The sequence below is a fragment of the Miniopterus natalensis genome, chromosome 12 (assembly GCF_054644295.1).
Source record: "Miniopterus natalensis isolate mMinNat1 chromosome 12, mMinNat1.hap1, whole genome shotgun sequence".
In the NCBI taxonomy this organism is placed as follows: domain Eukaryota; kingdom Metazoa; phylum Chordata; class Mammalia; order Chiroptera; family Miniopteridae; genus Miniopterus; species Miniopterus natalensis.
In genome coordinates this window covers 69,060,300-69,073,586 of record NC_142092.1, presented here as the reverse complement: position 1 = coordinate 69,073,586, position 13,287 = coordinate 69,060,300, and the positions used below count along the sequence as shown (strand labels likewise).

General features: G+C 56.4%; 1 protein-coding gene across 1 annotated transcript in view; it reads left to right on the top strand.

The window, feature by feature from the left end:
• The first annotated feature begins 299 nt into the window (after window positions 1–299).
• The window catches only part of EEIG1 (estrogen-induced osteoclastogenesis regulator 1), a 34,035-nt gene continuing 21,047 nt past the window's right edge, over window positions 300–13,287 (top strand). The window contains exon 1 of the mRNA XM_016211022.2: window positions 300–855. Coding sequence (XP_016066508.2) covers window positions 443–855 — 413 coding nt within the window. The 5' untranslated portion in view covers window positions 300–442. The remainder of the gene's footprint in view (window positions 856–13,287) is intronic.

Genomic DNA, 13,287 nt, shown 5'->3' with positions numbered 1-13,287 from the left:
GACGGCGGAGGAGGCGGCGACCTCGCTGCCAGGGGCCGGACCCAGTGCCGGCCCGGAGGGGTCGCGGCCGGAAGTTTCCAGCCCGGAGCGTCCTCAGCGCGCCTCCTGGAGAGGCCCCCGCAGAGCTCCCGGCCGCCGCCTGGGGGTGCCCTCAGCCTCCGCCGACTCACCTGCACGAGCCGCCTGGCACCCAGGTGCGGGGGCGTGTGCAGCGAGGGCGCCTCCCCCGGCCGCTAGCGGGGCGGGGGCGGGGCCGCCCCTCGCCCTCGGAGTCACCGGTGCGCCCGCCGCCCTCAGTCTCACCGGTCAGCCTGCCACGCTCGGCCGCGCGGCCTGAGCTACTCGGGGACCGCTCGGGTCGGGATGCTGCCGGCCAGCGCGGCCAGTCGCGCGCCGCGCGGCACTCCTGTCCTTGTTCCTTGGGCCATGTCCCGTTGTTTACATGCCGGTGAAGCCCCTGGCCACTCGGAGCCCGCCCGAGCCCCAACCCCCCGAGGTTGAAGCCAGCCGACCCGCGAACCGGACTGGTCGCTCAGACCGGGGCCCTCGGACTCAGATCCCTGCCCGCTCTGCCGCCTCCGCCACCATCTGGGCGGGATCCGGCTCTGGTGTTTTGAGGAGGGGGTGTGGTGTAGGGAAAGGAATCCTGGGGATTTCTGGCTCTCCCCCTTTTTTGGCCTTCGGGGCTTCAGACTCAGGGAACTCACTCATGGCTTTCTTGATGAAGAAGAAGAAATTCAAATTCCAAACCACTTTCACCCTGGAGGAGTTGACGGCGGTCCCCTTCGTGAACGGGGTCCTCTTCTGCAAGGTCCGACTGCTGGATGGCGGGGATTTTGTCAGCTTGTCGTCAAGGTAGGAGCTGGGGCAGTCTCGCCTGCGGGGGAGGGGGTGGTAATCGAGATCTAGCCACTTGGCGAACGTGAAGGCCCCCCGTGGGGCCCAGAAAGTCCTAAGCGTTGTGTGTGTCTGGGACAAGTTTGCACAAGGCAGGGCTGAGCGATCTGGGAGGTCTGGGCCTGAGGAATCTCACTGGGGGCCTGCACCCGCCTGCAGGTAACCTGCCAGATCCCTGGGGGTCTGTTCTTTCAGCCCCCTCTTGGGGCCCTACATGCAGCCTGCTGTAGCTCCATTCTGCAGACTTGCACAGAGCCCAGTGAGTTTGTACCGTGAGGGGCTGAGATGGGCCCTTGCACCCAGGCCACCTTGCACCCAGATGGCCACTCAGGCTGGCATATGATTTAGAGCCCACCGCCAGCCACAGGTTCCCTGGGCACTGCCAGCTCTGGGAAGGCCAGACCCCAGGCACTCCTGGTCTGCCTGGAGGGAGGTGGCTGGGTTTTGGCCTGCCCAACCCCCTCTGAGTGACAGTCCTCTTCTAGCTGGGATTGGGCTGCTTTGCATTGCAAATGCCCTTGTCAAGGAGGTTGCAGCCCGGTCTCAGAGGCTTGATCGACTTTGGTTTTGTGTTCCCCATGCTGCAGGTCCAGCTGCCCAGTTCATTGATGAGGGCGACTGAGTTCCCAAGCTGCACCCACTGACTGGGCCCACCTTGGGTCCCATAGTCCTGGCCCGCCAGGGAGAGTGCCTTGGAGTTTGACAGATGAGGTTGTGAGGCCTAGCTCTGTCATTTTCTGGGTCCAGTAAAGGTCTCTGTGAGAGTTGTGGAGATGTGTCAGATAGAAGGCAGTGCAGGACCTGGCTCAGTGCCTAGGTCCTGCTGGTTCTCTTCCCTGGTCTGTCCCTCTGCTCCTTAGGCCTTCTTGTGGGCTCAGCTGGAGCTGCATCACGGTTCTGAGGTGGGGTGCCTGTTAACAGAGGGAGAAACTGAGGCCCAGAAAGAGAAAGTAAGTGGTTTGCCAGGGAGGTCCAGGAGGCAGTTGTTAACTGAACTTGGCTTGTTTGGAGACCTGTTGGATGTATCTGGTGGACGAATGTTCTGTTGGGAGGAGGGGAGGAGAGCCATAGAGCCTAACCCAGATTTAGGAATCTCTGGTGTGGACAGGGTGGGGTGCCTTTTTGGTACATTTGGGCCCACTTAGGCCTGGAGATTCTCCAATCTACTGGGAGCTGCTTATCTGAGGAATTCAGACAAGGGCTGCCCTCCGTTGAGGGGTGGGTAGTGGGGATGGCGTGGCATACATACGGTTGCTTAGGAAGCCTGTGATCCTGGGGCCACTCACACAGCAGCCGAAGGTTTCAGGGAAAGGGCTGTGCTCATAGCTAGGGCCTGGGTTGACCACTCACTGGCTGGGTGACTTTGGGCAAGTTACCTAAATTCTGTGATTCCAACAACCAGCAATTATTGGTATTGTGCTCTCCATTTTACTAGCACCGTTCACTTAGCTCTTTGACTATGCCATGGAGGAGGGTGGAGGTTGGGTTGGGGGGGCCTGTAGGATTGTTATCCCCATTTTATTTTATTATTGATTTTAGAGAGAGGAAGGGAGAGAGAAGGGGGAGGACATCGATTGGTTGCTTCCCACACTCCCCCTGACCAGGAATTGAACCCACTACCTTTTGGTGTACAGAATGAGACTCCAACCAACTGAGCCACACTAGCCAGGGTTATTATCCCCATATTATAGAGGTGGAAACCGAGGCTCAGAAAGGGAGTGATTTGCCTGAGTTAATACAGCAGAGCCCAGATTCAAACTCAGGATGTGTTTCTAACCACTATTCTGTTCTGCCTTTGAACCTTAGTTTCCTCTTCTGTGAAATGGGAGAGGTCATCCTCACCCCTAGAGTTGGGAGGGGGAATGGATAATGTATATACCATGTATGGCTCAGCAAGTTGTTGCAATAGTTGTGGTTTCTATGGCAGAGGAGCCCCAGCCCTTCGTCCCTCCCAGGTCTTAGGGGGACTAGCTAGAGTCAGTAGGGGACCTACACGTGAGTTGGGGGTGGAGCAAGGGTCTTGGATCCTTGGTGGAGCCCCAGGTCTCTCCTGGCCTCCCAGGCCCTGGGACCACTGTCACCCTACCTGTCAGCCTTTCCATTGCTTTAAACCTGCCCCCTCGTCCGGGAAAGTCTGGAAAGTTCTAGCTCTCAGCCCACAGCTGCTGGATTTCACCTCTGCCTCCCCTTCTTCCCTCCTGGCAAGGGGCCATGGATTCCCTGAACCCGGCCCAGCCCAAACAGCCCTTCCCAGCCTTCATTGTGGATGAAACCTGAGTGGGGCTGAGGAGGGAGGAGCTCACATTGAGCCCCCCCAAAGCAGGCACTTAGTGGATTCCTGGGTTCCTGTTTGCTGCTGTGCAGGTGTGGCTGGAGAGAACAGACATCAATGTTGTGATCTGAGGCTGCTTTAGAGCTTTGGATATTGCTCAGGAGATGGGGTTTCTGAGGTTTTTTGGGGGGGTTTTTTTTTACCCCCTCCACTCCGATCCCACCCACACTGGTCTGCAGCCTGAGAACCCCACCTCACAGCCTACCCCTCCAACAAACAGGCCCCAATGTTTTAGAGTTGGTGTAGGGTTAGAGGTGATGAGACTTGCTTAGGTCCTGGACCTAGACCCAGTAGCATGCTTGCCTCAAATCCAGTGACCCCTGAGATAGCCCAGAGACTGGTGGCAGCAGTGGCATGGGTGGTGTCTGAGAGAAGCAGGCTCCAGGCCCCACCCATGCAGCACCGCCTTCCTAGTTGGAATGTTTTCCTATATGCTGGGTGCCATAGCAACAGCTGGGTACACAGCTCCAGCCTGACCCACTTTGAGCAGGTAGAACAGGTGGTTTGTCACACTGTTCCCAGCGTCATCTTTCTGCCGCCTCTTTATGAACCATAATCCTCACAGCTTCCATGTTCTGTGTGCCCGTGCTATGTGCCCAGTGCGGTGCAGAGAGTTTGCAGATGGTATGTCCGTTAATCCTCTTGGCCATCCAGAGAGGCACCAAGGCCAGAGATGTGAAGCCACATGCCACAGGTCACCTAGCTGGTAATTTATTTGGGAAAATAACCCTTCTATCTTAGGGCTTAAACTGCCTTTGATTGTTCCGTTACCGTACTCCAGGCACCTGCTGAGCACCTTGAATGCATGATCCTCGAACCACCCCTTGAGCTAATGAGGAAACTGGGGTCAGGAGATCTAAAGTGATGGGCCCATGTCACTCAGCTAGGGAGTAGCAGAACTGTGATTTCAATTTGGGCCGGTCCAGCTCCAAAGTCCTGCCTTGCTTTGGTGGCAGAGGGCTGGAAGCAGCTCTAGCCCCATGTGATGTTGCCAGACCTTTAAAGAAGCTGCTTTTCAGTGGGTTGGGGGGTACAGGAAACTCCACATATGGATAATTTCAAGGCACTGAGCTAGATACTGTGAGATCTGAGGCTAAGGGGCCCTGGGGACATAGATGTAGGTGGGGCTGAAGTCACTTGCCATGGATTTGGGGCCAGGCACGGACTAGCACTGTAGTATAGTGGGCATGTGCCAAGGCTTGTCCGGAGGGAAGCCTTCTAAGCGGGTGCATCCAAATGGCACCTGGAGGCTTTCCCAGGGGTCCCCAGGGGGTGCAAGTGGTCCCAGTCAAGTCTGGTGAGTCAGGAAACAGTGGGCTGGGCTGTGGTCTCCCCACGGTGGGCTGGGAGCAGGTTTCCAGCCTCGAGCCAGTCCTTCAGGCAGGTAGAATCCCAATCTTGAGAGGTCTCTGTGTCCAGCTGGCACTGGTCCTACAGCCTGCCCCATGCACGTGGCTGGCGGTGTCAGGGAAGGGAGTGAGACGGAGGTGTTGATTTACCTTACAGGTCCTCTCTGGAGGAGACAGGGGGAGAGTGCCTCCTTAGCCAATAGATGAGAAAACTGAGGTCTGGGGCAGAGAAGTCACTTGTTCAGGTCACTTCATGGGAGGAGCTAAGGACACAGCTGGGCAGATTCTGGTCTGGCCCTGACCTCTGTCCCCTATGCCTCAGTACCCCTTCTGCATAAAGGGGTCAGGCAGGGCCAGAAAGAGAAGGGGGCTTCTTCTGCTCTGGACTTGGGTGCCAGGCTCTCCAAGAAGGAGACTGTGTGACTTGGGAAGACACCTCCTCCTCCACTTCTTCTTTGGCATCTTTGAATCTTCAGTTGTCTCATCAGTGGGATATTTATTTGGGCAACCTGTTGAAAGAGGGCATGCCTGCTCCCAGTACAGGCACTGCTTTCCCTCCATGGACCAGGCCTTGAACCAGCTGGGATGGGAGGCCTTGGAGGGATGTTTGAGATTTTTGGGGCATGAAGAAGGCCTTGGACAGGCCAACTCTGCAGCTGGAGGCCCAGTGCCCAGGCCTGGCCAAGCCAGGTCTTTGCACACACACCGCAGGCTTGGCCGGGTCTCCGCTTCTCAAGGCCCTCCCCCTCCCTCCTTGGAAAAGGCTGCTGAATGCTACTGGGATCTGCTACCCTGAGATGCCTGCTCTCACACACATCTTGGTGTGGAGGGAGGGTGGTGTGAAGATGACACATGGTTTGTCCCTTGGGCCCGAGGGGCCAGAGATATGGAGGTGCTGTGGGACCCCGAGGTGGGCAGCGCATCCATTTTCTGTCACAGAGCAGGAACACTGGAGACTGAGTGTGGGGAGGGAGGAGGCCACATTTATTGAGCACTCCTTGGTCCTGGGCTCCGAGATGAATGGGACCAGGCAGCCCTGCTTCCATGGAACTCCCCATGAGGTGGGGGCAGTGCACCTGGTGGGCATCACGGAGATGTCAGAGCCGGGCAGATCTGGGACAGATCCTCCCTAGAATTCCATTAGATCCTGGTGGACCAATTGGGGAAGGCATTTCTGTTCAGTCATCTGTCCATTTGTTTGACAGGTGTTGATTAGGCACCCACCCCAGGCTGGACACAGTTCTTGACTTCATGAAGCTCATGATCTCGTGATGGGGCACATCATTGCAATGGGGAGGAGGGCTTCCCTGAGGAAGTGGCCTTCAGAGGAGCCCAGAAGGCCAAGGAGAACTAGATTGGAGAGAGGTTGGGAAGAGCCTTTAGGATAGAGACCCTTGGCTGCAAGGCACTTGGTCAGTGGTCTCGGCAAAGGGCTGGCATGGTTGGGGTGCAAAGAGGGTCAGGGTGGGGCTGGAGTGAATGAAGATATGCGGGGGGCTGGGCTGGATGGTTCCTGACCCTGGGGATCTAGCCAAGGGGCAGGGGAGCAGTATGGTTTGCCAATTAGACTGATGGCTCTTGGCTGCTGGTGGAGAAGATGAAAGGGAGGGAGCCTGATGCACCCAGTAAGGGACAGTTAAGTTGGCTGGGCAGTGGCAGACAGAGTGGGCAGGTGGGTTTCTTCATCCTGAAGTGCTTGGCACCACATCTAGTGCTTGGTAGGTGCCGGGAGATGGAAGTTCAGAGGCTGCACAGTAACCAAATGTAGCTGGGGTTTTTTGCCTCATACAGTGCTCTAATAGTTCTTGACAACATAAAAATCCAGACTTTTGGTGTTTTTTAAATGAGAATATCTGGCAACAGTGCCTCATGGCAGCTTTTGGCCCAAGGGGCTTTGCAGCTGCCTCCTCCGTGGACTGCCTGCTCTAGGCTTCTCCTGACCCCACTGACCGCCCTCAGATCCCTGACCATGATCTGCCTCCCTCCGTTTGCTTGGACCAGCCTGGTCCCTGGGGCCCCTGTGGAAGGCCTTCCACATGCAGTCAGGGGGCATGAGGAGGTGGACACCTGAGGAGAGAAGTCCTGCTGGAAAACCATAGAGGGCACCCCTGGCAGCCAGGTGGTGGCATAGGTCAGCTGATTTCCCTTGGGGTCAGACTGTGCTGCTGGTGCCCTTGGTGAAGCCTGAAGCTACCCAGCCTGTGTCTGTCCTTGGTGTCTGCTTGGACCTGGCCTTTGCAGGTGCCAACGTGGCAGCCCCTGTAATCTGCCCTCCAGCCTGGCACTGGCAAGCCCTGACCTGAGGTGATCTGACTCTGTAGAGGCAAGGATGTTCCCTGAGGCCTCTCCTGGAAGTGACCCTGGCCAGGGCTTCTTGGCAGCAACCACACTGTGTGTCTGTGCGCCCTGCTTGCTTCTGGGTGGCGAGGGGCCCTGAGTGCCTTTAAACTCCACATGTTCAATACCTCGAAGTTCTGACTTGCAATCAGGAAGCTCTGCTTGGGCCTTGTGATTGCTGCTATTGTGTCTGTTCTTGGGCCTTAGGAGTCTGGGGACTCAGTGTGTGGTGTCTGGTGACTGCCACGTGGTAAAACCTGCAGTCATTTGCCTGTTGCTGGGGACAGGCAGTATAACGCCCATGGTAACCAGTATAGATTTATCCTTATGTCATCCGGACAGCCATAGAAAGGCTTGAGCTGGGAAGAGACATTGGGTTGGCTTAGAAAGAGACCCGGAAGAGGAGTGTCTCTCTTCATTGTCCACCTTGCCTGGCAAGTGCTTTGGGTTGTGGGGACACCAGACCTGTCCCCAGGGTCCTAGATGGGCTCTGTGACTTGAGGTCTGTCACCTCTGGGCCTTCTGGCTCTCCATGAGGTCACACTGTGCTATTGGTGGCCTTGGCGAGTGAGGCCTGAAGCTGCCCAGCCTGCACCTGGCCTGGGTGTCTGCTTGGGCTGTGGTTGCAAACCCTTGGTCTCTGCTCTAAGCTTCTTTTGGCATCCTGGGCTTGGAACAGCTCTCACATGCAGTCCTGGAGCCACCTCCCCCTCATATCAACTGGTAGTAGCCAGCCGCAGCCTCTCCAGCCAGATTGTTCCAGCACTAGGAGGAAGGAGCTGTGCTGGAGGACCTTTTGCCTATCCGGACAAGCAAAAGTTCCCGTCCCGTGTCTGCCTTTTGCTGCCTGTGTGACCTTGGCAAGGGACTCAGTCCCTCAGGGGCCCTCCCTACCCAGCAGGGCTGCTGGTGCCTGCCTTGCGGTGTTCTTGGGAGGACACAGTGAGATAATGCCTGTCAGATGTCCAGCTCCTGGCATGTGGGAGAAGCATGGTACTTGCTGCAGTCGTTCTTGTCCCTGGGCTTAGTCATGGCAGTGGGCTAGGTGGTGCGCCTCGGTTGCCCCTCTGTGATAGCTGGCACTTCCTGTGGGCCACGACTGACTGGGGTGCTGCAGGCAGAGGTACTTCCCAAATGGGGCTCTTTCTCTGCCCTCTGGAGGGGTGGGGGCGGGTGAGGAGCACACCAAATGTCTAGGGACAGGGCCTTACACTGGAGTTCAGGGTCCCCCATGGGGTCTGTTGGCGTGAACCTGCCCTGCCTTGGAGGGCATGGCTCTGAGCCAGTGAGAGCTGGAGTGCTCCCACTGGGTGGGGCTGGTATGGTCTTGGGGAGGCTTATACTCTTTTTGTTTTGGCTTCTGCAGTTGCCTTGACCTCAAGTTTTCTACCTCTGCTTCATCTAGCTGAGCTGCTTGGCCCAAGGATTACCTCCTCCAAGACGCCTTCCCTGGCTTCTTTTGGCCTTGCATACCCACTGTGGGCCCTCATCACTAGAGGACATTACAATCCCCTTCCATAACTCTCAGCTCCTTCCCCAGCCTGTGGGCAGGAGTAGCCTCTGTTGCATCTTAGTCCTGGTGCTTCCTGCCACGGGTTGGCACTGGCGTAGGGCTCGGACATTTTTTCCTTGGCACTGAGCCAGTATGGGTGCTAATGGTGCTGGACTGTGTGCTGGCTGCTGCCAGCTGCTGGGCTCCAGCCGCTCCCTACTGGTGCCAGAGGTATCAGTCTGTGTCAGGAGCAGCCCTCGCCTGAGTCCCAGGCAGCTGGGGGCACCACTGGGTTGTATTAGGTGGGCCCTTTGTGGGGTATGGGGAAGAGGAGGGGGCTGGAGCTGCCCCAGGCTCTGCAGTTGGATCTTGGCAGCTGTCGTCAGACTCTGTGACCATGGCCAACTGTCTTGTCCTCTCAGCCTTGACTTCCTCCACCAAATGGGATGCGGGTGCTCATACAGACATGGGAAAGCTACTTGAGATCAGGGCACCCGCTCAGCACAGGACCAGGCACCTGGCAGCTGAAAACAGACTAAACCTGCTGAGAGGTTTAGCTGGGTGCTGGGGAAGGTGCTGGGAGGGTGCTGGGGAGGGTGCAGGGGAGGGCGGAAGTCTGGGTCCTGTTCTCACGCAAGGTGCCCTTATCTCCCGCCACTTCCTGTCTGACAGTGCTGGACTTCTCTGCAGACGGAGGCAGCACACCTGTGGCTCCCCCAGCCCCTAGTCCCTCAGGGGCAATTTCCTGAGCACCTTCTGTGTGGGGGGTCCTATTCTGGTTCCTGAGGACACAGCGCTGCCCCTGCAGGTTCCCTCACCGGGAAGTGATGCTGGGCTTGGTCCCAGGGATGAGTAGGTTAGCAGGTGGTGGGAGAAGAGCAGCCCAGGGCAGACTGAGGCAAAGGCAAGAGTGCTGAGCAAGGAAGAGCCAGCGACCTGGGGGCTTGGAGTCTGGGAACGGACAGGGAAGGGCTGGGACTTTATCTGAGGGCAACCACTGAAGAGTGTGAATCAGTCAGATTTGTATTTTAGAATCAAGGGCAGCCAGGGGGGTGACCACTTGGGGCTCCAGGTGGCAGAAGGGGAGATGGCTGTCATCTGAGGGGAGTGACTTCCCACCTCTGTCATCATGAGATGAATAAAAACAAGACTAGAGCCTGCTGTGCACAGTGGGAATGAGCTTCTGCTACTCACAACTGGGCCCCGTGTTGAGGGAAGGAAGCTGGAGATGAGAACGTGCTTTGTGGTGCCGTTTACATAAAGTTCAGAAGCATTCCGATAAAAACCACCCATCCTGATACTAGTCAGGATGATGTCACCTTTGTCAGGGTGGCGGTCATGTCTGGAAGGGGCCCCTAGGGCCTGTAAAGTCCTGCTTTTGGGGGACTGTCGTGAGGATCTGCAAGCTGTGCACTGATGCTGTTTGCACATGTCTGTGTCAGAAACAGCCTTGAGGTGCCCCACACCTGTGCTGGGGCTGGGTGCCAAAGTCCTCTAGACAAAAGTGAGGATCCTTCTTGGGTGCCTGGAGGCCTAGAGGAAGTCCTTGGGTCTTTCCAGGGCCTTTCTGGCAGGGCAGCCTGAGCCATCTTGACCTGTTTATGAGACCATAAGACATCTTGGCAGTTGCCAGTAGTCTTCTTTGGCTGGGGCTTTTCCTTCTGTCTCTTGCAAACTCTGCTGGGGCTGTTGGGCTGTGGGGCTTATCAGTTCAGAGGCAGGGCAGGCTCCTGAGGCTGCCAGACCATGGAATCTCTCTGAGCCTTGCTTTCCTTATCTGTGAAATGGGGTAATAAGCTCCTTCTTGGTCCTTGGGTTAAATGAGTTAACACCCATTATTACTCATAGCCCCTGGCGCAGAGTAAGTACTCAGTAAAGGCTGGCAGTGGTTGGTATTAATCTAGGGCAATTATTGGAGGGGATCCAGGGGTGGGAGCAGAAAGGAAAGTTCCATGTTCCTCCCTCTCTGCCTTTAATTGTTTCTCTTCTCTCTTCCTGTGGTTCACCCATTCAGCAAATATTTGTGATTAGAGCCAGGCAGCTGCCCTGGTCCTGCGCTGGGCACTGGGCCCAGCAATGGCCAGTTCAGCCATGGTCTCTGACTTGGGGCCCATGAGCTGGGGAAACCATCAGACACATCAGCTCTCAGAGAAGTGCTGAGCACAGTGGAGAGGGGAGGCATTAACCTCTTCTGCCTGCTCTGGCCGTGACCCCTCACTTTGGAGATGGACCTTTGACTGGATACTCTCCTTGCATGCCAAGAGAAGGCCTGACCCTGGGTTCCAACACCTCTCAAGGCTTTGCATGTCAGCTAAATAGGAATCAGCATGGACCTGGATGAAAATGGCCACACCCATTTTTGATGCAGGCTAGACCAAGGCCCAGGCTTATTCTGGATGTAACCCCAGTGTCCCGCTTAGGTCTGGTTTGTAGTAAGTGCTCTGTGGAGTGAGTGACAGAAGCAGCGATCAGCCCTGGTCGGTCTGTAAGTCTGCAGGAGAGTCAGGAGAGTCAGGTGTCCAGGGAGGCAGTGGAGATTAGTAAGCCAGGACCCCAAGCCCTTGATCCTGTGGCTGGAATCTCAGAAGATGGCTAGAAAAACAGGCCTGAGTCTATGCTGGCACTGTGATGTGTGACTCTGGCTGAGTAGTCCCTGATTATTATTACCTGGTCATCTCAGAAGTCTAGGGAGCCATGGTGAATGCTGTGTAGAACAGTGGGAACACCTGGGGATAGATCCTGCAATAGCAGTGATCCCAGACCCCTCAGACTGCATAGAGCTGGAGGACATGGCCTTATCTCATCTGGGAAGCTTCTTTCCTAGGGGTGGACATATCAGTGCAAGGAGGTTTAAGGCAGCCCTCGTGGAGAGCAGGGCTGTGAAGGTCACTGAGTCATGAGATACTTACTGAGCACCTACTATGTGTTAGGCACCACCCTGAAGTAAGTGAAACAAAGGCCTCTTGGATTTTCGTGCTCTGGGACACAGGAGCCTTGTTCCATTTTCCCCATATCTAAGACCCAGGCCCAGAAGAGGAAACAACTTGTCCAGCCGCAGTAGTTGAAGGGAGGATGCTTTCAGAAAAGGCTATGGGTTTGGGAAGGGGCTCAAGAGGACAGGGACATCCCTGTGACTTGCTTGAGTCTAGCCATTTGAGGAACCAGGCTCTGGGAATATGGATCCCTCCCTTTGGTCTCTTCCCTTCCTGGGGTGATTCAAACAGCACCCAGGCGTGAGTCAGCCAGGAGCAGACCAGGCACGTCTAGGCCACCTGTCAGTCCACTTCCCTGGACGTCCCAGCCAGGTTCAAGGCCTGGGGAGATCCTGGTCCAGGGTCCTGGAGTAGGGAATGGGGGCTCTGTCAGGGCCTTGCATGCCTGGCTTCCTGCTGGAGCGTCTGTCTCAGAGTCACTTCTGATGGTGGTGGTCATGTTCCCATTCAGCATGAGTCCCCCCTGGGTATGTGCCTGGCCCTGTTCTTTCATTGGGCCTCTCAGCAACTCCATGAGATAGGGCAGAATAGTGACTGAGGCCCAGAGAAGTCAAGGGTCCAGTGGGTGGCAGAGACTGGCCTTGAAGCCCGGCCTCTCTGTCTCCCGCACACATGATTTGTGAGGCCTGCTGGGAGTCTCAGGGGCTCAGGGAGGGGAATTCCCTGAGCATAGCCAACTCCAGAGCTCTGTGTTTTCTACAGTTGTGTGTCCTGGAGGAGGGGAAATTGCTGCTACAGCTCAGCTGTGTCTTTTACTTTGCATTTCTAGGACCTGCAACCTGGGCCAACTTTGGCATGGGAGCCCAGTCTGCGATTCTAGGGTCAGACAGGAATGGGTTCAGATTACAGCCCTCTCCCAGCCAGACCTGCAGCAGGTGGCTTTGGTGTTCCTGGCCTTAGTTCCCCATCTTGTGACATGGGGATGATGGTTCCTACCTCCCAGGGTTGGAGTCTGGATTCTGGAAGGTCGGCAGGGAGAGCTCTCAGGTGCCTCCTAAGTAGAAAGTGCTCAGGAGGCGGGAAGCTGATGTTATGAACTACAGCAGTTTCCCATTTCTCCCTCCTGTCCTGGATTGACCTGGCTTATCCCTGACACCAGCAGGGACAGATTTGGCCCAGTGCCACAGCCGTGACCATGCACTCGGACCCATGCACCGCCTCTCCTTTAGCGTAAGTCTGGTCTCAAGGCTGCCTCTTCCCTGGTATTGAGACTCATGGCAAAGGGTCAGCCCATAGAGCACAAAAACACTAACACCACATCCCCTGAGAATGGCTCCGATGTGTTGGTGCATTTTCCCAGCTATCCTGCAGGATGGGGTGTAGCTGCACATCACCCCTCGCCTCCTGTGGGACCTGTGGACTCCCTGAGTGTCAGTTTGCTCGTCTATGGAGTGGGCGGTGGTTGTGCAAGCAGTTAATGCTTCAGCGGCACCTGGCTCATGGGAGGGTGCCCGGGAAACAGGAGCCAGGCTGGGCCTCATCAGGTGGTGGGGGCCTTTGCCCGGGTGCTTGGAGGTGGGCCAGCCCTTTGTCAAAGCCAGAGGTTACTTTGGATCCCTTTAAAGGTCTGCTCTGCTCTTGGGCAGTGAGAAAGAGGGGTTACCCGTTGGCATCAAGTGAGAAGAGCATCCATTCATTCTCCTGGGTGGTGGGAAGCGGCCTCACAGCCTGGCTCTCGGTGCGGAAGGCAGAGCAGGAAGGCCCTGTGCCTGTGTCTGTGAAGCAGGAAGCCAGCACCTGCCCACTTTGGGTTTTTTGATCTGTTTCAAGGTTTCTGGGCTGGCGAGTGGCAGGATTCAAACCCATGTCCACATAATTCCAGAATCCTTCCTGCTTCCCCACCAAGCCTGAGAGAACGGCTGACCCCGACCCCTTTTCTGATTGGAG